Source organism: Colobus angolensis, unplaced genomic scaffold (assembly GCF_000951035.1).
Source record: "Colobus angolensis palliatus isolate OR3802 unplaced genomic scaffold, Cang.pa_1.0 Scaffold77, whole genome shotgun sequence".
NCBI classification, from domain to species: Eukaryota; Metazoa; Chordata; class Mammalia; order Primates; family Cercopithecidae; genus Colobus; species Colobus angolensis.
In genome coordinates this window covers 5,271,611-5,298,332 of record NW_012121487.1, presented here as the reverse complement: position 1 = coordinate 5,298,332, position 26,722 = coordinate 5,271,611, and the positions used below count along the sequence as shown (strand labels likewise).

At 51.0% G+C, this 26,722-nt stretch overlaps 1 protein-coding gene across 2 annotated transcripts in view; it reads right to left on the bottom strand.

Annotated features, from left to right (window-relative positions):
* The window catches only part of KIRREL (kin of IRRE like (Drosophila)), a 107,527-nt gene that overhangs the window by 17,939 nt on the left and 62,866 nt on the right, over positions 1–26,722 (bottom strand). Inside the window, exons 2-3 of one of the 2 annotated variants that reach the window (XM_011928480.1) lie at positions 5,615–5,764; positions 3,729–3,878 (exon numbers count right to left, since the gene is read on the bottom strand). The exons of the other annotated variant lie outside the window; for it this stretch is intronic. Coding sequence (XP_011783870.1) covers positions 3,729–3,878; positions 5,615–5,764 — 300 coding nt within the window. The remainder of the gene's footprint in view (positions 1–3,728; positions 3,879–5,614; positions 5,765–26,722) is intronic. 2 annotated transcript variants of the gene reach the window in all.

Here is a 26,722-nt window from a genome sequence, read left to right as displayed (position 1 = left end):
AGAGCTGCTGCTCAGGGCCTCCTGGTCTGCTCAGGCCCCTTTAAGGTCACATGTTGCTGCCACACCCGGGAGGAAGATCCTGCATGGGCAGAGCCCAGAGGAGACGCCATGCCCAGGTGTGTGCCCAGGCGTGTGAAGCCCCTCCACTGGGAAGGCATCAGTTTCCTCTGCCCTGGTAATGCTCCCTGCCCCTTTGTTCACGCAAAGAGTACCCATCTGCCACCTCTGCCAGCAGTCCACCTTTCTCTGGAATTTTCCGAACTCTTTGCCTATCTTCCATGAGCTCATCCCTGCCCCTCATATCTGGGGCAAACAACAGTAAAGCTGTTAAGGTGCCTGCTGAGCCAGCTGTTAGAGGGCACGCATCCATGTGTGCGTGTGTTTTATGGTTTGTGACTTAAATCTGTATATCAATATGCTCATGTGCCTCCCCATACTCATATGCCCCTGAGTCTGTGGTCAAAACAATGCTTCAGTTTCCTTGTTTATAAAACTTCAAAAATAACATGGACACCTACTCCCACGAGTTGTTATTGTGGAGGCAAAGGAAAATCAAGAAGGTGAAGCCAACCATAAATGGTGGTGGGATCGACAATTTCTGCCATTCAGTGAACGTTCACCTTGTGTCAGCCAAAGTGCCTCCTGTGTGTGACTTCATCTAATCCTTACAACAAAGTATATTTCTTTATTCCTTTCATGGTAAATATCATTAACTCCAATTTACAGATAAGGGACGGAGGCTCGAAGAGGATAAACAAATGTGCTCAGAGACAGGAGAGTGAGTTAGAGGGCAGAGCTGGGATGTGGACCAGGCTTGCCGGACCCAGAAGCCACGCTCATCACCATGGTTTTGGAGGTCTGTGTATCTATGTTAAGTCTGCATCTGTGGGGGAGTGGGAGGCATCCATTCAAAGTCCTACCCTAAGGAAGAATGACAGAGGCCATTCTGTGAAGAAGGCTGGCCTGGGGAGCTGGGGGGTCACTGAGGGGAATGGCTGGGGAGGAGGGAAGTCTATGAGGCTGATGTCATGCAGGGAGGCTGGTACCAGGCACTGGGCACAGCCCACTCCTCATTTCTGCCCTGCCTAGTCTCTGGGTCCCCCAGCTGCCGTGAGCAAAGGCTGTAGGTAAGCAGGTACGCAGGAAGGGATGCAGGAAGTGTCATGCCTTCTTATTGCCTCCGTGTGCTGCAGGTGGCAGGGTGTTTGAGAATTTAAGAAAAAGACAAGGAGAGGAGAGAGTGAGGGGAGAAGAGCAGCTGGACTATCCGTCCCTGTCTCCCTTTCAGGTTAAAGTTACTCCTGGGGGCCCCCCCATCCTTCATCCATCCAAGTCACCCAGGCAGGCCAGCAAGGACCCACCATGCCCTAGAAACAAGTCAGTCAGCTCCCCTGCTATGTAGCTCTCCCTCATTGGCCTGCAAGCTTTTAAACAAGGCACTCTTCCGTCTAGGGTTCCCATTGATATTCTCCTTTTCCAGGTTCTTCCTGGATTGAACCAAGTTACTGGGTACCATTATAAGACACTGTTACAGCAACACTTAGTAGCTTAGTTGGCCTTTCTTCATCTCTCTCTCTCTGTGATAAGGTAGGAGAGAGAAGAGTATCAAGGTCCACTCATTAGGATGGGAGTTCTCCACGGCAGCAGTAGCACCTTCCAGGGCCTACGATAGAGGCAGTTAGGGAGGAAAAAAGAAGGAAGAAGGTTTCCTAAAAGTCTCATGGTTCCTTGAAATGCTTGTTGAGCATGGGGCTGACACGCTTCAGGGAGGGATGAAAGATGATATCTTGGCATTCATGCTCACCCTCTAATTTTTGCTGTCTAACCTCATTCCTGCTCCTTGCTAATTCTTCCCATTTTAGTCCTAGAGAGGAAAAGCAAATCATCCCACAGCCTTGAATCCTGGTCCTTCAGGGCCTTTACATCCAATGAAATTGGCTGTTGGGTCCCTCCAGTCCTCACTTATTCTGACACCTCACATTCACCCAGACCTTCACAGCTTACAAGTCCCCATGCAGCAAAGCAGCAGTTGCTAAGAAAAGGCTGGTGTCATTATGCCATGTTACTGATGAGAAAACTCATGCCCAGAGGTTGTCACCTCTTTAGGATCATGATGCCAAAATGGCCAAGGTGCCCAGGTCTCCTAACCACCAGCAGTCTAAGACTCTCTCCCCACTACGCTCTGAGGACTTCTCATGTTCTCACCTCCCTCCTTGCAAAAACAAACAAACAAAAACAAAACAAAACAAAACAAAAAAACAAAAAAACAACAGGCTGGGTGCAGTGGCTCACGCCTGTAATCCCAGAACTTTGGGAGGCCAAGATGAATGGATCACCTGAGGTAAGGATTTCGAGACCAGCCTGGCCAACATGGTGAAACACCGTCTCTACTAAAAAAAAAAAAAAAAAATTAGCCAGGCATGGTGGCGGGCACCTGTAATCTCAGCCACTCAGGAGGCTTAGGCACAAGAATCGCTTGAACCCGGGAGGTGGAGATTGCAGTGAGCCGAGATCACGCCACTGCACTCCAGCCTGGGCGACAGAGACTCTGTCTCAAAAAAACCAATCAACCAACCAACCAAACAAACAAACAACAGAAAACCTTCCTTGTGCCCGAGCTCCCTCACCTCAGCTCCTCTCTCCTTTCTCCCATCCCTCTTGGGGGCTCCCCGCAAATTCAGTGATTTCAAGTTACAGGGAAGGAAAGGAAGAGAGGCAAAACATATCAAATGGAGGCAGAAAAAAAGGGACAGAGTCAATGTAAATAGGGAAGAAAGAGAGTCACAGACGGACAGTCCAAGCCCAAGACAGAAAGCACAACAGAGGCAGAGGCCCAGTGAGACAACAGGGCTGGAGAGAACAGGAAGACTGGCGGATTCAGAGGTATTGCAAGAGTGAGGCTGGGGGCTGAGTGGGCAGCGGGGGAAGGGGTGTGCTGGAGCTGGCCTCATTCCGGTTCTGTGGCACTGCTGCAGGAGAGAGTCCCTTCATTATGCAAATGGCCTCGGGGGTTACCATAGAGGGACATCTGCTTGGTCCCCCAGTGGGTGGCTGGCACAGGACTTCCAAGAGCTGCAGGGCTTCCAAAGCCAGCAGCCATCCAGAGACAGCAGGACCCCAGCCCTCTGACCCCCCACCCCAGATCTCAGCCTCAAGGCCCATTCCTTCCAGTCCTAATCCCCTGTTCCTGGAGGAGGCCTCCAGGTGAATCTGAGAGAAAGGGTGAGCACTGAGGGAGGAAAGGAGGCGGCAGAAGGGAAGAAGGGCTGTGTGAGGCTGGAGTGAGGTGGAGGAGAGGCACAGGGGCCCTTTGGGGTCTCCAAGGCAGCTGAGAGGAAAGCAGAAGGCAGTCGCCTCATCACCAACAAGCCTGCCAGCCAGGACAGCTGGGAGAGGAGGGCCCGGGTCTCCATCACTCCATACTTCCCTGTTCCTGGTCTCCACAGCCTTGTTTCTAAAAGGCAGAAAGCCCTGTCCCTGAGTGGCCGAGGCACTGGCTGGAGCAGAGAGGATGCTGGCCTCACACAGTCCACGCCCCGCCAGCACCCCACATCTCCCGCATGCCTGGTTTACTTTCTTCTACCTGGACTTGAGCATTAGGGCAGGGATGAGGCCAGTAACAGAGAGGGAGAAGCTGGGAAATTAAAGAGGGAATTGGAGAGTGGGAGAGACTGCCAGGATACAGAGAGATGGGGCCTTGAAGTACTGAAGGGCATTGGGGTCCTTACTGAGCACGGTGAGTTTGGCCCGCCGGGAGCGCAGGGCGGCCTCCGTGGCCTGGCACTCGTAAGAGGCGTCGTCAGAGAGCTCAGCATCTGTGATCTCCAGGTTGTACTGCCCAGCGTCTGCGGAGCCCACGACCCGGTACCGTGGCCAGGCTGCAGAAACAGAAAGAATGAGGCCCAACCTTGAAACAAGGACACATCCTCAGCCATCCCACACCAGTATTCCTCCCTCTGCCCTCTCCTGGGACACCACTGGCAGGTGAGAAGGTGAGGCACCAGACACAGACACCTGATGCCACGACACCCCATGGCGAGGCTGGGAGCCATAGAGCTGGAGGAGCGGACAGGAGGGCAGCTGAAGCAGGGAGACCAGCAGGAGCAGATGAAATCTCCAAGGCTGTTTGCTGACAAATGCCTCTCGTAATAATAGGAGAGAAAGAGGAGAGAAAAAGGCACACAGCAGGGAGCAAAGGAGAGGGGGAGAGAGGGAGAGCGAGTGTGTGGGCGCCAGGAAATATAGGGCATCGCGGCACAGACATGAGCTGACTGGAGCACCTCTGCCGGACTCATAAGGCAGAGGGAAGCCCAAGGCAGACCCAGGGAAGAAGGATGAGGCAGGGGCCCGCCGGCTCCCTGGAGAAGCCCCTAAATAAGAGTCCTGGTTTCCTGCAGAAGCAGTGGCTGAGGCAGTGGGCCTTGCTCTCCTTCCTCCAGGCTCCCTCACCGGCTTCTTGCTTCCCAGCCCACCCCTCACGTTCCCACCATCAGCTCCTTCCCATGATCTCCCTCTGTCCAGAGGCTATCGATTCTTCTCACTCCATATCTATTGATCTAACTCTCTCTCCCAGTTTCTTTCTCTTTCTATCATCGATAGATCTACCAGACCCATCTCTTTCCCTTATATGGATTGCTCTACACAGACAAATTTCCCCTACCTGTACTAACACATAGAACTCACAGCAAATAATCTCAACTCCCTCAACAACAATAAGAATAAAAATATACAGCCCATCCCCCACGCCCATACTTACTTCATTACAGTTCTTTAAAGCTAAAACGTGTTTTTACAAATCTCTTCTCCCATTTGGCTCAAAACTCACAAATGCACTTCTAAGGCAGACGGGCCTGCAACCACCATGCCTGTTTCACACATCAGTAAATGAAGGTCCAGAGAGGTGAAGTGGCTTTCCTGAGGTCACCCAGCTGGCAGGTGGTGGAGGCAGGACTAGAACCCAGGTGTCCACTCTGCCAGGCAGCCTTTCCAAGGGTCTCTTTACTTGCTTCAGAATATAGGAGGTTGGTTTTATTGTGTTTGACTGACTCATTATGTTTGCTTCAGCACCAGCTACATAGCCAGTTCTTAATAAAGGCTTGTTGAATGAATAAATAAATGAATGCTCAGGCTGATATTAAAATGAGTTTTTGGCCTCTGAGCAGACATCGCCTGGGCAGCGGGGAGGAGAGAGGCTGGAGCAGAGCCAGGCTGGCATGAGGCACTTGCGGGACACAGAAGTTGCCTGTGCCCTCTCCTACCCTTGCTGCAGACTCTGGAGTCTCCCAGCACCTCCTGCTAGATGACTGTCTGCCTGCAGCGCCCCTCACGGATCTGTGTCTGGTTGAAGCTATCTTATGTAAAGGTCTCTTGGTTTCCCTTGACCTCTCAGGCTTTGTACTGCCTTCCTCAAGTCAGTCCTCAGTGGCAGGAAAGGCAGAGCTGCAGGGTGGGAAAGCTATAGAGATGGAGCTCAGTAGCAGAGACAGAGGGGAGGCTGTGGCACAGAGAAGGGTGGTGAGGGAACTAAGAGATGGTGAGTCCAGGAGTCTATGCTGAAAGTGGGGAATGGCGGAGAAGATGGGATAGTTTGGACGTTGGGTAGCCAGCCACTCACCTTTGAGGCCCTGGCCCATGCCCAGGGCCAGTCCGTCCTTGGTCCATTGCACAATTCCAGAGTAGTTGAGCAGCACACACGGGAGCACGGCCCGCTGTCCAGCCACCACCGTCTGGTCAGCCGGCTCCTGGCTGAAGCGGGTCTGGGTCCCTGTAAAGCCAAAGCTGGCACTAGGTAAGATGAGTAAGGAGAGGGGCTCCTCTAAGAGGTCCCGCTCCCCATGCAGGAGGAGGGAAGGAGAGAGCCTCCAGTTGGGGATGGGGACTCTCTGGTCCCTGCCCCCCTTCAGCCTCAACCCCTTTGTTCTAAGATGCCAAGTCCTCATCTTTTATTCCTTCCTCCCTTTAAGGCCCATGGGAATGGAGTTCAGGAGCGGAAGTGCTCAGCAATCACACAGAAAACGGTGCACTGTTACATAAAGGCCTTAGAAATGGGCCTAGTCCAACCCTCTCATTTTACAGAGAAGGACCCTGAGTTCCAGGGAGGAGAGTAACTTACTCAAGGGCAAGTTAATGACAGAGCTGGGATTAGAACCTGAGCCCCTGCATCCAGGTCCTGGCCGTTCCTCTACTACCCACTGCACCAGCCCACCCCCACGTTAATGACTCCTGTTTAGACATGTGACATGTGAGCTGATGGGAGCCAATGTGAACCAACACACATGTGCAACTATGCCAGGTCCAATTCCTCCATGAAAACACCAGGGTAGATACTACGAAGCCGGCATGTCCACATGTGCGTATGGAAGCTTCCTGGGTGGAAAGTGTATCCAAAACAAAGTAGCTCTGAACCCACTTCTTGGCACATGTGCCCTGCTCCGTGTGTTCATCCTTTGCTCCCAAGTGCAGGGGGCCCTGAGTGTGTACACATGAACACACCTGCACACACCCTGCCTCCCTCACCGTGGGAGCTGAGCAGCCACGTGACTTTGTTCCACTCTCCCTCCGGCTGTGGGAGCTACACATGGCTGCCCGGCTGGCAGCTCGGCCGGGAGCATTTGATTAGAGAACTGCAGAGTAATTGCCTTTAATTGTGGAGCCTAAATGGAGCAGGGAATTGCATTGCGGGTTTTTTCTCCCCCACCACTCCCACCCACCGGTTCCAACCAGCACTGGTCGGCCCCAGTGGCGGGGCAGGCCTAGGCTCCTTGCAGAGCTATGTGAGCTATGGGGCTCAGCTTCCTTTGCCAGGTTGTGGGGAAAAAAGAAGGGGGACAAGGGAGTGACTGGAGGACAGCAAAGGAGAGTTCTGGGACTTCCTTGCCATGCTCCCAACCTGTCACACCAGGTAACTGAAGTCAGCTCTCCCCAAAAGTCACAGCCTCCTCCTTCTTCTTTCCCTCCACAGCTCATGAATCTGCACAGAGGCCACAATCCCCAAATCTGACCTTTTCCTAACACAGCTTTCTAAAATTTCTCTGACCCATCATCCTTCCTGTGTGTAAGCAAACTTAACTCACCCTCCCCACTCCAAGATCTCCCTCTAAGCCCCCACAGAAGTGGGATCCTAGTCTCGTCTCCTCCCTTCCTTTTTCTTCACCAGTCCCATTTCTCCTTTTCTTCCCAAACCTGCTGTACATGTCCCTCTTCCAGGAAGCCCTTCTAGCCCCATTCCTTGGCCTCTTGGGCAAATGTAACCAGTCGCATCACTCAGCTGCTGTCATCACTATGTACAGGGTTTCCTGTCTCAAATGATCAGGGGTTATGCCCAGGATTTTGTTTGTCACAGGATAGAGGGCAGCTGGTAAGTGAGGGCATTTGCCCTATCTGTTCCAGCAGAATGGGAACATATCTTCTAAGGCAGAGGGCCAAGCTCTCTCCTCCATCTGAATCTCCCTGAACATCCTACATCCATCACCATTGGTTGTTGCACACAAAGGGCTCTGAAAAAGAGGTGGCCGGGGCCTAGAGTGGACTGATAACCAGAATGTGATCTAGCATGAGACAGACCCTTTACTCTTGATTAAGTGTGCAAATTTAGCTCTTTGGGTCTGCAGGGGCCAGGATGTTAGAAACAGGGTCTCCCATACTCCATGAGCGGCTCCTCAAGTCTGCTGACCTGATCTCTCATTCATGTTTTCTAAAGGATAATCCCTTTCGAGAGATCAGGGTGGCAGGTGCTGAGATCCTGGGGGAGGGGTGGGTCAGGTGAGCAGCCAACATTATTAATTCAAGCATTGCCCTCATTATTATTCAAATTTATTCATATCCTTGCGCATTTCTCTAGTGCAGCTACATGCTGCAAACTCTCCACACTCACATTTCTCCTTCCCATGGCCCCCGGAGCCCAAGTCAAGGGCTTAAGAGTGGGGTTGCTGGTGAGCCCTGGCTCAGAGGTGGAATTTATATGCATAGCTTTCCTGCATAGAGCCTGGACACCCTGGTCTCTCACTGAAGTCTCTCAGGGACAGTGAGCAGCTGGCTCCTTGTCCACCTGGAATGAAGAGGAAGCTGACCCTGCGGCAAGATGGAGATGGGAAGCACTTGAAGTAAGAATCAGGAGACTGGTGTCTTGTGGAGGTGAGGAGTGGTGTGACCTTGGGCGTGTCAATTCCTCATCTGGGCCCCCATTTGCTCACCTGTACAATGACAAGCCTGGACGAGGAGCACCAAATCCCTCTGTGCCCAAATACTAAGAGTATAGGTTTAGGAGACAGACTATGGTTTACATATTGCCTATGTGGCTTCCTCACCCAGTGACCTTGGCCAAGTTACTTGCTAAGCTTCACTTTCCTCCCTGGTAAACTGGGGAATGTTAATGTCTATTTCTGGATTGCTGTCAAAGTCAAATGAGATGAGGTGTATATTATGCTCGGTATAGTCCCTTGCCTATACGCACTAAATGGCAGCTATGATCATTATTTCTCCTGAGCAGTTAGACAGTTAGAGGGACAACTCGAAACCGGAACAGGAACATGACAAAGAAGTTATCTGACTTTCTGGGAGTTTTGAAGATTCCTCTTGGTTTAGGTCTGACTAAAGCAATTCAGTCCAGACACAGGGGGATGGAAGTAATAACCCTGCAGAGAGTCCAGAAAGAGGGGGAAGTAAAGACATCTCGGGAATTTAATTTGATGGAAAGGTGGCCTAGATCCTGAGCCTACTAAAGCCACAGGCAATGTTTTCTGGTCCCAACATAGCCCCTGCAGCCAACACAAGAATCCCAAATAGAGTTCAGATGCCCCTGGGTTATGCCGACCTGGCTTATGATTACGGGAATGGCCCAAGTCTGCCCTCACCAAGTGCTGTTCTCTCTGATCTGTACACATTAGGCCTTTGTCACCTCTTCAAGCCCTTGCACAGGCCTTTCCCTGGGGAGGACATTGCTCCCCTGCTCCCTCGGGATTGAAACAGTCACCTCCTCTGGGAAGTCTCCCGTGACTTTCATGTAGACCCTCAAGGCCTTCCTACTCACGTCTCACTTCTGCTGCAGTAGGGCCCATACTGCACTGGCCTCCCCGTTCCTGCTGGGCCCCAGGGGCGGCTCCAGGAGTCTGGACCATGTCACTCATAGTCAAGCCCATCACCAGGTGCAGGGCCTGCTGCCAGGTGCACTACAGGTGTTCCAAATATGTCTGTTGACTGACAGAGTGAGAGTGAGCAAATTCGAGTCCACGGTCCTGCCTGTGAAACCACCATCCAGGAAAGGAGGCAGAGCACGCCCCTGACCCCAGGGGAGGCGCACAGACTTCCACAGAGGCAGAGACAGGCCCGGCTAGTGAAGGGGACAGCACCCTCCTCCCAGCAAGAGGAGGAACAATGCTGGGTGGAGCTTGGAGTCAGTCCTGGGAAACTCCCTGAAAAAGAGAACATGGAGCAGAGAAGGGAAGCGCAAGGGAAACAGGCTCTGGACGGTCCTGACATGTGGTGGTGGCGAGGGGATGTGGGAGAGCAGAGGAAGCCTAGAAAGTGAGCAGTGAGGTGCAGGCCTCAGACAGGGCATGGCTGCTCAGTTAGCAGGAAGGGGAGAGGGGACCCAGTAGCATTACAATGTAAAAGGGGGATGAGGTGTTGGTTTGCCCTTGAGTGTCAAGAAGCCACCAAGAACCCAAGACAAGTGGCCTAGCAAGTAGCCCAGGCACACATCCGTGTGCACACCTGCCTCTCAGGTTCTGGTTGCCTGGCCGTCCATCATCCATGCCACAGAGCAGAGCCTGCCCTAGACTGGGGGTGACATTTCAATCCCGTTCCTATGCCTGCGCCCCCTTCCAGGAAATAAAACCAGTGCCAAACAGAAACACAAGGAAACTGCTCTATGTGGGGTGAGGAGGTGGCCTCGGGGGGCCTGGTGGGAGGGGAACCAGGAAGGTCCTGACCACCGACATAAAGTGAAAACAGACCATTGCTGGGTCAAATCCTGGCAGCTCCAGTCTGGGGCCAGCCAGTGAGATTCCGCGCGTATGTTTTAAGTGTATTCCCACCTGCTTTGATCTTGCTCCCTCCCTGCCTTCAGACACCATCACAGCTGTGGTGAGCTCTTAAGCAGTCATTGTGAAGACAGCCAGAGAAAAACTGAGCAGCACACTGGTGTGCCAGGGCACGCACACTCACACATACTCACACGCACCCACACGTACCCAGAAGGCTGACAGAGGCGCAGACAACGCTAAGAAACAGAGACAAAGACAGACACCCACACAGAGGCAGAGGGAGAGCGTGGAGGGAAAGGAGACTAGAGTGAGAAGGGAAGAGGTGAGCTCAGTGGGAAGGAGCCCAGGGTGGAAAAGACGCAGGCCGACAGAAATCCAGAGAAAAAAGCACCAGGAGGAGCCAGTGAGACAAAGACACCCATGGAGTAATAGAGACCCAAGGCAAAGCAAGGGGGAAGGAAGACAGGGAGACGGAAACCAGGAGAAAGACAGAGGGGGGAGGGGAGATGGGGGCCCTGGCAGCACCCCATCTCCTGCCCCAGGGTTGGACACTCCATTTTTCTCACCAGGATAGGAAATCACAAGGAGGCCCAGCCAGGGTTTGCAGGCAGGTGGATAGCCTAATTAGGTGGAGGAGATCAGAGCCTTGAGGGGTGAGAGGAGCACAGAGGGACACTGGGGAGAAATTAGGAGAGCAATAGGGAATTTGGCGTGGCAGTTCTGTGCTTCTTCCCCAGACGAGGAGAGGTGAGAGAAGAGAGAACCCCAGTCGTCCACCAGCTTCCTCTCTGCCTCTCTCTCAGACATCTGTCCTTTCAGGTTAGCCCACAACCCCCACCACCCGCACCCTATAGGGCAAAGCTCCTCTAGCCTCAGACTGGGAATCATTCCCTCCCTATTCTCCTGCTGCATTGTTGGGGCCTCTGGTTATAACACTTTATCACAGCCTGCCTTGGATTAAAAGTTACTCATATGTGTGTGTTTCTGTCTCCCCCACACTCCTGGGAGCCCCTGGATAACAGAGATGCTTTGACTTACCTTCCTTGACCCTTCAACCCCAGCAATGTTCCTTAATAATAAACACTCCCAATTATAAGAGGCCAACTGTGTGCCAGGCACTGAGGCAGACGCCTTATAGTCACTGTTTCTGCGTAAAAATCCACTATTATTATCTCCGTTTTATAGAAAAGGGAAATAAGGCTCAGGGTGCTTAAGGTACAGCTGCTAAGTGGCAGAGATGGGATGTGAACTCAGGTATTTTCTGTTACAGGGATATCCAGGATGTCTCTCCTGAATGGACGAGATTCAAGACCTCTACCCGAAAGAGAACTATCAGTGACCCTAGGTTCTGCCCATATACCACTTCTGCTTCCTGCCCTACAGCTTAGACTCCCATCTTAACCCTGTTTACCTCCTGGGAGGCTGCACTCTTCAGGTCTGGGCCGGCCAGCACTCTATAGCCACGCAGGACTTGTCCCACATGCTGCCACCAACATAGAAGGCTTGGTCTAGATGTTCCTACACAAAGGGAAGAGCGGTAGCCAAGGCTGGAATGACTCTCAATAGCATCCAGAGAGATTTTGGTGATTCATAAAGCACCAACCTTTAGGCCACCAGTGGCTACCAGCAGAAGTAGCCCCTGCTTGTAAAGGGCCAATGACTGTTCTGTGCAGCTCACTGATCCACTACCACTTTTATACACAAAAACCCAATGAGGTAGGCACAATTACTATCCTTAATAAAAAAAGCTAAGGCTCAGGGACATTAAGAAACTTCCATCTAGTCACACAGCTTGTAAGTATCGGACGGAGAACACAGCAAGCAGCCAGACCACTGGCTTCCTTGGAATGCCATCTCAGCAGCCTGGCCACTGTTGTCTTCTCTTGGAACCTCCCAGGTCAGATTCAGGTCACTGTGCAAAACCAGTCCCCAGGGGCCTCTCCACCTCCCCTTAATACCGTCCCCTCACCTGGAGCGCTCTGCCTCTTAACACTGATCTTCCTGGGGCAACTATCCCTGTTCCCCAGCTCCCTGCTCCATCCTCATCACAGCACTGGGGTCCAGAGCCAGGCCAGTCTCTGTGTGTGAACACACTTCCTGCTTCTGTAAAGACCTGAGAGGACAATGAGGTCGAATCCCATTTGTGATGAAGAACTAGGAATTGACCTCTAAATCTATCCTAGAGAGGCTGGAAATGCTTAGATTCACACACACACACGCATGCACACACGCACACACACACACCATACACTTCTTATAGGGACACATGTACCATAACACACAAGCACACGCATTTATCAGCAAGCACATGAGTACACACACCCCTCCCACATTCAAGTACTTGTCTCTGCACCCATGGATGCCCGTCTGCTTCCGTGTCTTTGCACACGTGCCCTGATGGTCATGTTCCCAGAGCCTGGGCTGCCAGGCCAGCCCGGAACCAGAGAGGGAATGGGGCCAAGCACATGAGATGCCAGGGGACCAGGAGGCAGAAGAGGGGGGTGGTGGAGGACAGGCCCTGTCTCCCCGGATTTATCAAACGAGCAGTAATGAACCCCCTGGGCCAGAGCAGTCCCCATGCTCTCCACTCCAGATCGTGCTGCTGGTTCAAAGGGAAGCCTTTGATTCGCACCGACAGCTTTCAGATGGAACTAAATCTCTCCACACTCCACTCTCCCTCCCTCTCTGCTCTCACATCTTGGCTCTCTTCACCCCCACAGGACTCTTCCCCCCCCCCACCCCAGTCATTCCCTTCTCGCTCTATGAAAAATACAACAGCCAGAGAGGTCCCCTCACATTGGGTTCCCTCATAAAAAAGAGGATTTCAATTCTCTAGACTGGGCCGCTGAAAGGGGAAGGAGAGAAGAAAGGACAGATTGACACTTCTGATAGAGGAGGAGAGAAGGCAAGAAGGAGAGAGGAAGGGAGGGGAGTGCTGGGCTGGGCCTGGGCAGGGTGAGGACAGGCCCAGAGAAAGAAACCTGGCAAGGGTCACGGAGGCAGGAGAGGCTCCCCATAGTAAAGCTCTGTGCCTGCCCAGCTACTGCGGATGAGGGGTCTGGGTCTGTTGATTTTGCCTTATACACAGCCCAGCCCGGAATCCTAAAATGTCAAATTTTGATGTGATGACTTTAGAGACTCTTAACCCCCTCCTTTGACAGATGAGGCATCAGAGGTCAGAAAACTCCATTGCCTTGCTCTCAGTGGATAATCTCAGAGGAATGACTATGCGTAGATGTCAGGTGATATGGGCATCAGACGAAGACAGGGAAATGACAAACAGCATTCCCCAAAGACAAGTTTCCAAACATTTAAGGACTATTATCACCTCCTCTCTCTGCCACCAAAGCGCTCTGGCTTCATTTCACAGTTTGCAGTGAAAAAGACACTGAACAGTAGGAGCCTCAAATACCCAGACTGGATCCACCTTTACCATCTTCCCACTGCTGGTCCTTTCTCGTCCCAGGAAGCCGAAGCCATGGGCAGAAGAATCAATCTCTCTCCCCTCACCCAAAGCAGCTTGGCCACCGCCTCCCTGATGTCCATCTCTAAGGCTGGGGGTATGGTAGGGACAGCCATTGGGGAATCTTTCCAGGGACCAGATGGGATTTTACAAGTGGCCATGGTCTGGCCTGGTTTCCTTGCATCTGAGCAGACCACAGAGGCCAGCTGCAGCGGCTGGCTGGAGGGGCTGGCGGGTGCTCATAGTGACAGGGCAAGAAAGTTTACTGTTCTGGGCCCTTAGAGTAGTCACCCCAAGAGGCAGGAACAGAGTCCTGAAAAATGCAAGGGGGATCAGCTCAGCACAGCCCTGCCAGGAAGGGACAAAAGTACTCTAAGCCAGAAGTTAGGAGATGTGGGCTTGTCTGGTCCTGGCTCTGCCACCAACTTGCTGTTTGACTTGGAGAGGTCACTTCACTTATTTGAGTCTCAGACTGCTTAGCCTGTAAAAGGGAGGAGAAGATTCACTTGGCCCCCAAGAGCCTTCCCATTTGTAATGTCCTCGGATTGCACCCTGGCCTCCTGCTGTCCTGGGGCCTCAGTCAAACCTTGAGGACACTTAAGGACTCAGCACCGACTGCTGGGAGGAACTAGTGTACCTAGGCCCATCTTGGCATTCCCTGGGGCGTTTCCTCCCTCATCCTGCAGGTCTGTGGAGGGAGGTCTGTGGGTTTGTGTCACTAAGACAGAGGCTGAGGTCCCAGATGAGGTATCCAGCATAGGAAAAGAGAGGCCATCCTTTCTTTTCTCATTAGAAGCTCCCATCAGATTTTCTCACATCCCTTCCAATAGGCTCATGGTGGTGCATAGAGGATAGAGGTCAGGCAGGCTGGGGTCCCTGAAGCGACCTGCTAGCCCACACCCACTCACAGGACTTTGAGCTCTACATGGAAAAGGCTGGCAGTGGTGGCTCGAAACACTCCCACCTGCCCTATTTGAACCTCCAGCTCAGGGCACCTGGGCCAGACCTAGTAGGGCAGCTCTATGCAAATGTGTCCTGGCAGGGGCTCCTGAGAGTGTTTTATGGGATGGACAATGGCATGGGGAGCCTAAATGTGTTGGCTATAGCAGGTACGACTGACAGGTGGGAGCAGAAAGGGGGTGGCAGGGCTGGTGGATAGTTCTGTGAAAACCTGAATTTCAATCTGGCTTTAGTGGGCAAGGAAATGGAGGTGGGGGAGACAGGAGACAGGTGGCAGGCAGGGACTTAGTTCAGACAGGAGGCTAAGAGGAATGAGAGCAAAATCCAGAGCGGGAAGGAGGCAAGAGAGCAGAAACTAGGCCAGGGCCAGGGAAGGCTGCAAGAGATGGAGAAAGGCATCAGAAGCTGGGGTGGGAAAGCAGAAAGGGAGGGGGAGCCTCTGTCCTCCCCATGCAGGCCCTGCACCTGCCTCCCCGACCTACAGGAGCATATGGAGGCAGGGTCCAAGACTTGGATTTCCACCAATCCCCAGGGTCCACACAGTGGGAGGGAAGGAAACCGAGACACAGGACATTGAAGGAGATGCCTCAATGTGCAAAGGCAGACTGGGAAGAGAAAAAGGATGAGAAGAAAGAGTCATAGGCAGAAATAGAGAGCAAAGGAAATAAAAGAGAAAGCTAGTTGTGGGAAAAGTAAGCAAGAGGCTGTTAAAGATGGTTTTAAGGTCAGGCGAGGAAGATAGGTGCTAAGAGGACACTACGGTATGAAAGAAACAGAGGACAGGACAGAGAGACAAGCAAGGGGAAGAGAAGAGAACTGAATTAGAATGATGACTGGAGGTGGATGGGAAAGGCCTCGATGGTCACCACTCCAACATTCTTTATTTTGAAGGAGCTGAGGGTCAGTGAGGGAGGGAGGTACGTGGGGTGGGCATGTCTCCAAATTCCTGGTGGCTTTGGCACTAGCCTCACAATGACAGAGGGCTCCTCTCTAGAGGCAGGGCACACCCCAAAGCCTACTCTTCCTGCCCTGATGGTGAGGCAAGAAGAGGCTCTTCCTGGAAACCCTCCTTCACTGAAAGAAGAAAAAAAAAGGTGAGGAGAGAGGAGTTGGAGAAGAGAAAGTTGGGAAATTTGATTAAAAATGAGAAGTGAGAATCAAGAAAAAAAAAGGAGACCATCTGGGAGAGGAAAATGAGAATGAAGGTAAGAAGGACAGAAGAGCAAGAGAGAAGAAACTGGAGAAGGCTGAGGGGAAAGAGTACAGGTGGCAGAGGCAGTGGGGTCCCACAGGCAGAAATCCGGGTTGCGATTCCCACCCTCTGGCCTCATCTGAAGGTCTTCAGATTCCAGGTCAAAGAAAAGGAGTAAAGTCTTTGGGAAATGGAAGGGAGCTTTGAAAGGATTAGCCAAGGAGGGAGAGAAGAGAATGAGGTGGGCTATATATGAGGTAACGCAGAAGGCAACAGAGGACAGGGCCTTTGTGTCTCCTCACAAACCAAGGCTGGCTCACAGCTCACCTCCCTCGCACAGGCGTCCTCAAGGGGCTCTCTAACCTCACCCTCTTAGAAGAGAGGTCAATCAGTTACTCCTTCATCTCCTGCCATCTTGCCTTCTCCTGGGCAGGCACAAAATTTTTCCTGAGGTCTAACCCCATTCCCTTCTTTTATGTAAAATCCAACCCCTCTGGGTACGACACCTCCCTACAGGCTCCATAATTAAGGAAAGTGTAAGTTCTGCTCTGAAAACCTCCCACTGCTTGCTTCAACATTCTTAGTTACCACTGTTACCAACAGAGCTTCTAAGCACAATCTGAGAAGAGTCAGAATGGTGCCTGGGTCCCCGCAACAGACTGGAAGCCCAGGAAGAAATGCAGGCTGGTCCCAGACCCTCTCTAGAGGTCTTCTGGCACTTTTAGGAACAGTCTCCTGAATAAACAGCCTTGACTCAGAAATCCACAAAGGGTTGGGCAACAGTAAGGAGGACATTCTCTCCTTGACCCTGAAACCAAAAGAACTGGAAGTCAATCCAGATCTTCTGATACCGGGCAAGCGCTCTGAAGGACATCTCTCTCTTTCTAATTTTAACAAGCTTTATTACACTTCTATGCCCCCTCACCTCCCATCCCCCAACTCTTGCCCCTCTTTCCTGCCTCAAAATTTAAAAAAAAAAAAAAAAAAAGACCAACAGGTTTAGGTGTTAGACATTATTCTCCTTCCAGAGGCTAGAACCCATTGCCACAGATGACTTGTAGATTTCTCTAGCATTTCCAGTTGGACCATCTGAGTCTACGAGCCAGGTGAGCAACTAATATGGGAAGGTGTGGGGCTCCGATGAATGCTCTAGACATCCACCTCCCTGGCTCTCCACTAGTGCCTCTAAGAAAGGCTGGCTTGGCAGACACTAGACATGCCCGTAACACAGGTGTGTCCCCAGACCCCATCACTGCACCTTCCATACAAGCCCTAGGATACACATTAACAGTTGTAGATCCCAAGGAACAGATATTGTTATTTACATAATAATTGTCTGATAGCACATAGCAGAGGCTTTCCATCACTAGAGGTATTCAAGATAAGGCTGGATGGCCACCTGACAGCAATGCTCCAGAGGGTTCTAGGTAATATTTAGGATTCCTTCCAACTCTGGTGCTTTAGCATTCTATTTACACACCATATATTTTCTTCTTACTTGAGACTTACACCCATCCATTAATTTGTAACAGGTCAATTAGGGTGGACTCGAAGTTTAAAGGAAGGAATTCTTTAAACAGGGCCATCTGAAGGGAAAATAACAGGTCAAAAAACAGTCTAGGATGGAAGTCAAAGGAATAAGTAAAACCTTTTTCCCATGGCGGTTAACCATGATGCCAAAGGCATGGTAATGGGACTTGAACATAATCATATGGATTTAGACCTGGAGTTTAGTCTGCAGCTATACCTTATTTTATTCTGGCTCCTTTTCCAGATGAATAGATGGCAAACTTCTTGAGGCAATAAATGTAATCTTAGTCATGCATCATCCACGCACACCATAGGTGCTCAGTAAATGCTTATTGTTTGTTTATCTGAATTAAGGATGAATGTATAAACCACCATCCTCCAGGGAAAATAAACTCAATTCAATATACATTTATTCATGTAATAAATACTTATTGAATGCCTCACATACTGTGCACTGTCCTGGACCCTGGAATACCAAGGTAAACACGACAGACCTAGTCCTGCCATCATCCAGCTTCAAGTCCAGTAGACATACTCAAGCTCCAAGTCCATACAGTGCAACAATGGCCATGATGGGGCAACATGCAAGAAAGTACCTGAGAGTGCAGGAAGAAATCCTGTAGGAAGTGATGTCTATGACAAGCTCTGAGGGATGAGTAGGAGTTTTCCTGGTAAGCAGAGTGAGAAGGGAGAAAAAACTGTCCTGGGAAGGCAGAGGGCATAGACAGCAGTGTGAAGTTGGGAAAGCGAGGCCTTTTAGGATCCTAGAAACAGTTCAGCCTGGCTGGTATATTGAGCACAGCTTTCCTGGAAGCCAAACAGTGTGCTTGATGGGATGCGCAAGCTGGAAAATGGGAAGTTGCCTGCTCTCACATTCTATCAGGGGAGACAAATTAGTTAACAAATAATTAAGTGCTGAGAGACTCTACCAGTGTCATGCAGTAGTAGCCCATGCTGATGAGATGAAATCAGGGCCGACTTGGTGGGGGGCAATGATCTGGAACCAGTGCATCTGAATACTCCTGAGGACATGGACATGGGGGTCTTATTCCACTCAGGAGCTTACAGCCTTAATAGATGCTTGTTGAATGAATGTCTTAATTGATGTTTGTTGAATGAACAAATACGTTGCATTTTTTTTTTCATATCTGACTTCCAAACTGGTCTTCCCTTGGGCTGAGACTCATGTTAGCCTTTTATAGCTCTGGGTCCTTACTATAGCCTCGTGAGTTGGACATGGGTGGTCTTGCTTGGCACAGAGTAGGTGTTCAATAAACGCACATTTATCGGCAAGAATGGCATTGAGCCTTGAAGACAAGAAATATTTCAACAGCCAGAGAACTGGGGGAAAAGTATTTCAAACAAAGGGAACAGCATGAGCCAAGATACAGAAACATAAAAGTCTAGTGAGCAGTTGGAAGTGGCTGGGTTTCAGGCACATAAAGAAATTGCACATAAATCAGGCATCTTTAAAAACCTAACACCTTCTCTTTCTGGACATTTCTCTGGCTCTGAACTCCAGAAACTTCTGGGCTATGGAGAGAATGGACATAGACAAAGAAAGAGGTCCAGATTCAGAAAGATGAAAGTGGAAGCTGTGGCACATCTAAGCTGCACAGGGCCATGTGTGTCAGCTGATAAGGTTTGGGGACAGGCTTGAGAAGAATCAGAAAAGGAAGAGGCTGCCTATGGTGATGTGAGTGTGTTTTGTATCTGCATGCAACGGGGGACACATGTGTCCTTGTTTGCATTCACCTGTCTAGGTAAGCGTGCACGTGTTACCACACATCGACATACTAGTGTCAGTATACAGCCACCAAAAGGGAGAACGAGGCACTTTCTGCACATAAGCAGGACATGCTAGAGTTTTCCAATTAATCTCCATTAAAAATATTTCCTGCAAAGGCGCTGCTAGTATCCCCAGGTTGGGGTCATCTGGATCAATTCTGCGTAAAGTAAAAGCAGTTCCAACCGGCTGCTGAATCGATCCATCTAACTCGGTTCATTCTACACGTGCAGGGGCACAGAATGTTAATTTGCACAGGGAGCTGAGGAAGCCTGGAGTGGAGGCTCCATAATTAAGAGCTGTAGGAGCAGGTCTCAATATGGCAGCATTCAATAGGCAGAGGCTTGCATAGAGGAGGGAGCATCCAGAGGTAGAACGTCAGGGTTGATGACGCTGGAACTCTTGTTCCTCCCCCCCTCTCCCTGGCTCAGTTTCCTTGTCAGGCAGAAAACAAACGCCCCAAGAACAGAGGAGACCAAGGGAGCCAAAACCACTCATCTTACCACTCTCAGAAATTTACAGGGTATTGATGGGGGCATGATTTTAGTGACCAGTTGCAAGCCTGTGGTGTGGGCACACAGACAGACTTTCTCTTTAGGGCATGCACACTAATGACTGTTCTTGGGATCCCAAAGCATGTGAACACCAGGGCAGCTCTGTGCCCTCATTTCCATGAAGGAGGCAAATATTTAGCAGAGAGAGCAACCTACTTGTCCACATGCCAGCCACTCCACCATCTCCTAGCAGACCTACATCCATCCACAGCCTGCGATGCAACCTTCAAATCCCTGTCCTCCAGGCAGTCTTCCCAGAGGGGCTGTAAAGGAGTATTCAGTTTCCTTTCCCATCCTACCAAAACCAGCCACCCTGAACTGTGCCCTCATCAGCCTCCCATGTGAGCCTGTCTCCGCTTTTCTACTCACCCCAAATTCTGCTGATCTGGGGGCACCCAACTCTGCTCACTTGTCTCTCTGTTCTGTGTCAGTACATCTCAGCCTCAGAACCACCCTAGATGCCAGAGGCGGGGCCAGAAGCATGTGACTGATGAAGGTGCCCACTAAAGCTTCACACAAAACTGCCTAGAGAGGAGCTGGATGCAGTTGTGGCAAAGAGGATACTCCGCATCCAGGTGAAGAAAAACCTTGAGAAAGCAGCCTGCCTCTTCCCTCACACTCTTTCACTCCATCTCTGATTCTTCCTTTCCCTTTTTGATCTCCCCGTGTTGCCCACCCCCAAAGAATAGGGAGGGGATCTCTCATCCCTCTGCCTCTGTTGTCCCTGGTCTCTGCAATAACCTAATGATTTCTCATTTAGTTGTCCAGGGCTGGATGCAGAAAGGCTCGTTTTGATTGCTTGTGACACCTATCTCACAACAAATTTAGCACCTCGTTTCCTGGACGAGGCAATATTCCTCCTCGATTATCTCCCAGCAAGAGGGACAGGGTGCCATGCATTCTAACGAGCAGCCTTTGCTTCCTGATATCAGAATCAATCAAGCTCACAGCCCTCTCTCTGATGGATAGATGGATGGGGGGTTAGGTTCTCAGGGGGGCACAGGAGGGCTCCAAGAACAAGGAAGAGGTAGAGGACGGAGCAGGGCACAGGGAAGCCTCCGAAAACCCATCCCTCAGTGGGTTTACGGGCAGAATTCTCTGAAATGGAAGGTGGGGACAGGAGCAGTTTAACCTCTGCTTCGGTAGTTTTGGAACTTCCTTCCCAAACCACTCCTGAAATGTGGGTATTTAATCCAGTCACCCCTTAAACTCGCCCTAAACTCTGGGCTAGGAGATAGCACTGGAGCCACGCTATTTCACCCTGGAATAAGATGAGAGCAGAAGAGACACTTCCCTGCTTCAAGTCCCCACTCCAGCATTCCTCAATACCTTGTATCCCATGGAAGTGGACTCTTCCTACAAAATCACTTGCTCCTGGCTGCGCTGCCAGGAAGAGCAGGAATTCTGAGGGATCTGCCCCATGTGACTGATGAGGGGAGATGAAAAGAAATTTCTCCCGCCCAAGAAGTAAGCAGAGGCTGTTGGAGGGATGGGTTGGGAGTCTTCAGAAGGGAGTTAACGGAGAAGGAAGGCGCAGCAGAAAGGTGCAGTGGAGGGAGAACAGGCAGATTGAAGTAAGAGACCAGGGGACTTCTGGAAAGACATGGGAAAGGGATCAAAGGAAGAGAGACAGAGTAATAAGCAGAACTCAGCTAAAGACAGAAGGGTCCCATGCATGAAAGATAGAAGTGTGAGGGCCTTAAGCTGTGCTGGCAATGGTAGAAGGGAAGGAGGGTGGGAATGGGTGCAAATGGCTCATCCTGGTGGCTACAGACAGAGAGATTGAGAAGGAGGGGCAAAGGTCAGAGACCCCCAGAATGTGAGCTGTGAAACAGGACAGACGTCATCAGAACTCTGCCCAGGAATGCAGGATGCAGACTCCCTGCTGGGAAAGGCTAAGGAGGAGCAGGGAGGAAAGGGGAAGGGGCTGATCACTAGGAGGGGTGGCAGATGGTCGCTGTCATTAAACGGATTCCAGTAAGTCCAGGAAGCCTTAGACAGCACAGACAAGCTTGGGTAAGCAGTGGGAGGAGAGAATTAAGGAGCACAGACTTGGAGGAAGGAACTTACACAGAAACCTCACACCAACCTGTATGTGTACATATAATCGAAACGTATTCCCACTTCAACCCTAACCCCAAACAGTAACCCCAAACCCAACCTCCACCTCAACACGAATTCCAATCCAAACCTAATCCTAGCAATCACTCTAACCCCAAATCCTAACTGGAACATGAGCTCTTAAAGAGGCACATCATCTCAAGTCCCCTCAGAGCCAGTTACAGCATAAGTGATCAATAGGTGCTTATTGAATAAATGAGAACATAATAAGCCAAACTTTACCTCTGTCCTTAACAGTGATCACTGCTTCAAGCCTGAGCCCCCACCCCTGCCTACCCCGACGCTTACACTGAGCACTAGTAAGTCTCACACCCCAGCTGAGTATTCCCTACCCTAATCCTAAAGGCCACGTTCCTAACCCCAACCTCATTTGGCCTAACTCTAATCCCAGTTTTCTTCTGCCCCCACCTCTGGATAGATGGGGGTCCTCAGTTAGAATTCATCTAGGCAAACAAAGGTAGAGACAAACAAAAGTGTCAACTCAACCTGGAGGCCAAGTCAAGGTGGACATGTTGGCCCCTGAATTCTCAAGCTAATTGTGGACACTTACCCTTGTCTCTAACCCAGACACCCAGAGCGTTCTCCCCTACAGTCCTATTCTTGTCCCAGGGGCTGGGTGCTAGAAGCTGGGGCTGAACATGGGTTTGAGGGCTGGGCCAAGGCTGTGAGGCTCCGGAAAAAGGGACTTGATGCTTTAGACAACAATAAGAATGAGTTAGATCTGAAGAGGCACGTTCTTGCAGAGAGAAATCTGACAGGGAGTAAGTGAAAAGACTCCAGTTTGGAAGGCAGAACCAAAACATCTTCCCATCCACAGCCCTGCCCCTGGGATCCCTTGCCCAGACACAGGGTGCAGGAGTGCTCCATCGGGTGCCCATGGGAAACATGCAGTGGGAAGGGTGCTGTGAAGGGTGTGGAATTGCTCTGGAGACATTTCCTATCTGCCCCACAACTCAGGAGCAGGGATCTCTCCCCTGGGCCCTGCTACTCCCTCTCTGCATCTGCAAAGAGCAAAGAGATGTCCCTCCACATCTCTCAGGACATGTCGGCTGCAGCGTCTGGGAGAGGAGCTGAGTATTATGTTCTGTTCTTGCCGCAGCCAAATCTGATTATCAGGACGGGTGATGGATGAGCTGGGTTTGGACCCCCAGCTCAGGAATGGGATGATGGAGCTGGTCTGTCACTCTCTCCCCAGGGGATGAAGCATCGGGTCCCAGATGTCGTCTGCAATGTGCATATCTAAGAGATGTCTCCCTAACCAAGATCCCTGAGGGACTGAAAATCCCTCTCTGGCTTCCAACTATTTCTTGATATAAAGACCTTTGAGCCTCAAAGTACGTGCACTAGCTCCTCGAGACCTGCAGAAAGCAGGATCAGAAACCTAGGTGTCAGAATCCCTAACCCTGGATGAGACCCATTGCTTCTGGCTGGCTGCCAACATCCATGGGGGCCACTTTGAGGGAGGAGGTGGAAAAGCTTGCCTCGGCTCTTGGCTAGGGGCCTCCGGGCATTTCTCAGTGACAGCCATGGGCCTTGGAAGCCTGGGGCAGGGCAGGGAGGGAGGAGGGAGAGAGACAGCACGGAATAATAATGAAGGATTTTTAATAACTCGTCAGCTATGGTGTCAGTTGAACAGCAGTGGTGGTGCAACCCGTTGGGAAAACTTGGTGAGGAATTGTCTTCCTAGGAAGTGAGAAGAGTCAGAGGGGCTGAGGGCAGGGAGGAAGTGTCTTCCTCATCCCAGGCGCCTCAAAGCTTTGACTCAGCATCCAGCTGGTGGTGCAGGACAAAGTGCAAACAGAATTACAGAACCCAAGGCTTGGCCCTCTGGGAGCTTCCACTCTTGCCAGACCTGCAGGCCACAGACTCAGCTGAAGACACAAGCAATCTATGAGGACATTACTGAGCACAGCCAAGCTGCCCCTCCGGAAAATCACAAGCCCCCAACTCACCCTGTGAAATCAATCAACTGGAAGGCAATTACATGCTTATCAAAGGGCTTCTCTCTTTACCTAATAATTCACCAAGGATTTGTTTGCAGTAGCAGTGTCATCAAAGAAGGTTAGAGAAAGCCCCTAGTGACTACCTTTTCAATGGCCTCGTTTTTCAGATAAGGACAATGAGGTCCAAAGACACTGCAGACAGTTGGTGGCAGAACCAGGACTGCTAGAAACTAGAAATCCAAGTCTTTTGGAAATTAATATGATTTTACCAACAAAAACAGAATCTCCATGTACTTTTCAGGGAACTGATTGCTGCAAAGAGCGGAGTACCTGGGTACTCTGGCATTTCAAGGGCAACTGTCTTTTGAGTGAGAGCAATGGGGAAAACTGGGGTGACCCCAAAAAACTATTACACATCTTCTCTTTTCCTCAGATCATCCTAGGTGGCCTTCCTGGAAGCAGTGGCTATGGATATGAACTGACTAATGGAGAAATAGTTTCCAAGCCTTTAGGTGATGGTGGGAAAGAGCTCAGTGGCATGAATAGGGAGGAATATTCTATGTCTGTGAAAAGCCCTGGAGACAAATTAAAAGACAGGAGTACGTATCTTGCACACAAGTGAAGGCACAGGAGAGAGGACTGAGAAAGATTCCAGGTCTTAGGAAGTCAAGGGCCCTAAAGGGTTAGTGGCTCTGAGCAGACCACCAAAGACAAGGCAGGGGTTCCTTTCTGGGATAACAGAGCGAGCTGGCTGGGATTTCCTGGAAGCTCTGGCATCCTGCAGAGACCATCCCACTTGTCCCCAAACCCCAAATAAAGCTGAGTGGAGGTGTCAAACCTCAGCTCTCTTCACGTTAGGCCACAGTGCTGGGGACAGGGGACTCACACCTCTATCCTATCTACTCCCGAGAGTCCCCAAAAGCAGTAACATCTCTGCACCTCAGGTCCTGGCACACAACAGGCACTTAATTAGGGTTTGATGAATTAATGAAGGAAGGAATGCTGGGGTCCTTCTAGGAGAAGATGAAAAAAGGATAAATGAAGGTTTGGAAGAAGGAGATGGGAGTGGCAAAGATGCCGGGATATGGCACCTCCATATCCTGGCAGAAGACCAAGACTGAATGATTCCTTCCCTGTTTTAGAAGGAGAAACTAAGGCACCAAGGTGTAGGCACAAGTTCCACATGAGAAGTTCAGAAATGAAACCCAAGAGTCAGCCCCACAGCTCCACACCCAGGCTGCCAGCACCCCCGCCCAGCCAGCTGCTCTGGAAGATGTAAAGTGCTATCTAAACGTGATGCATTATTAACACTTTAGAAATCATATTTCACAGCCGCCCGGCTGGAGCTGGAAAATGAATTCTTCCTCCTGCTCTCCAACAGGGGAATTATTGTTGGAGCCAAATGTGACAGCAGTGACATGTGACCAGGGCCAAGGGAGGGGTGGCTGAGGGCGAAGGCCATAGGTACACACCTAGGGCAGGTGCTGGGTGCTCCTCTTCTTCCTAGAGCCCCAACCAGGCAAGACAGCCAACCTGACCCCTGCCTCTCCTGGTCATGAGCATCAGCCTTCGGGGGCTCTTTGGCCTGCTCCCTCACACCTAGACCCCTGTTGATCACTCCCCAGGTGCAGAACCTTGTCCTGCCCTGTGAGGAGGAAATGCAGATGGTGGTGGATGCTCCAGCCTGATGGGAAAGGCAAGTCCTTGGGAGACAGACACAAGGGCAGAAGATCTGTCATCATCACTGCAAGGGCTTCTCGGGAGAGGAGGGTACAAAGCAGGATGGGGAAGGAGCGCCCTGGAAGGGAGCAAGTGGCCTCCAGGCAGGCCCAGAGGTGTGAAAGGGAATGGTGTTGACAAACAGGGACTGGTTTTGCCCATTTGGGTGAGGAAAGGAGTGGGCAGGATGAGGGGGGCGAGGAGTATATCCCTGGCAGAGCAGAAGGGAGGAAGCAGGCAGTGAGCTGCATCCTGTCCTCACTGCAGAAGCACCAGCCAGAGGGGTGGGGGAAGGGGTTGAGGGAGAGTCCTCCCTGCAAACACCAGTGCCTGCTCATGGGTAAGAAACCAGAAGGCCTCAGGTGGTAGATGTGGAAGAGGTAAAACTGCCAAAGTCACTGCTGTCCCCATGTGGGACCCCAACCCCAGGCCTTCCTGGAGGGTGCTGGGCTCCTGTCCTTATGCTCCATTGGCAGTGCAAGCACCTTGTAATTAGGCATGGAGAAACAGATGAACCGATTTTCAATTAAAACCTCATCTACAGGGTGCATAGATATCAAGGCGGGTAGGTTTGATTCTTTTCTAAGCCAGCCTTCAATATTTGCAGTGCCTGGAACGAGATGCAGGGAGGGCGCCCAGGCAGCCCTGGCGACATATAAATTCTGCTCATAATTACACGACTTTCAATGCCACGAGATGCCAATAAAGCATTTGCAAGGCACACAAATTAATGATGTGTTGGCATTCCAGAGATGGCACTTGGATGGCCAGGGCACAGGAAGGGGGCTGCCGCTCTTGCCCATGAGGTTGGGGAAACTGAGGCTACTGATACATAATTCTCCTGTTTCTTAACAAAGATATCCCATATTCAGGTCCCCCAGACCTGCCAGCTTATCTCTCTTAAACCCCCTGCTCAGTGACAGCTGCAAAAGTAAAGGATTTAACCTGTGTTTCTTCCAGAAGGGAGTGGAGGGGGCCAGAGGGACCAAAGAGAGTGGAGCTGGCAAGATGCAAACAGCTGTTAGTGATGACAGGGAAAGTCAGGCTCTAGGAACTCTGGAGAGGCCGCCTCCCCTTCCTTGGTTCAATCTCTTTCTGTGCTCCCACCTTCTTTAGGTGGGCCAAGAATAGGCTAGGCAACCCCAGGCTTCTTTGTTCTCATTCATTCACAGGGGAAGGCAGGCAGCAGAGTCACAAGTGCAGGTGCTTAGTGTCAATCAGGTGCCAGTGCAGCCTCTCTGAGTCCCAGTTTCATCCATAGTAAAATGGTGATTGATGGTGGATGGCCCAAAAAAGGGAGAAGCAAGAAAGGCCAAAGCAATGAGTCTGAAGATGCTTGGTGCCATGCTCAATAAAAACGCACCCCCCAGTCACCTCCCACCTCCACCCACAGTGTAGGTAGTAAATTTGTCAAGATCAAGAACTTCCATCTTCCCTGTTGCTCTATTGTTTCAATATCCCCCAGCACAGG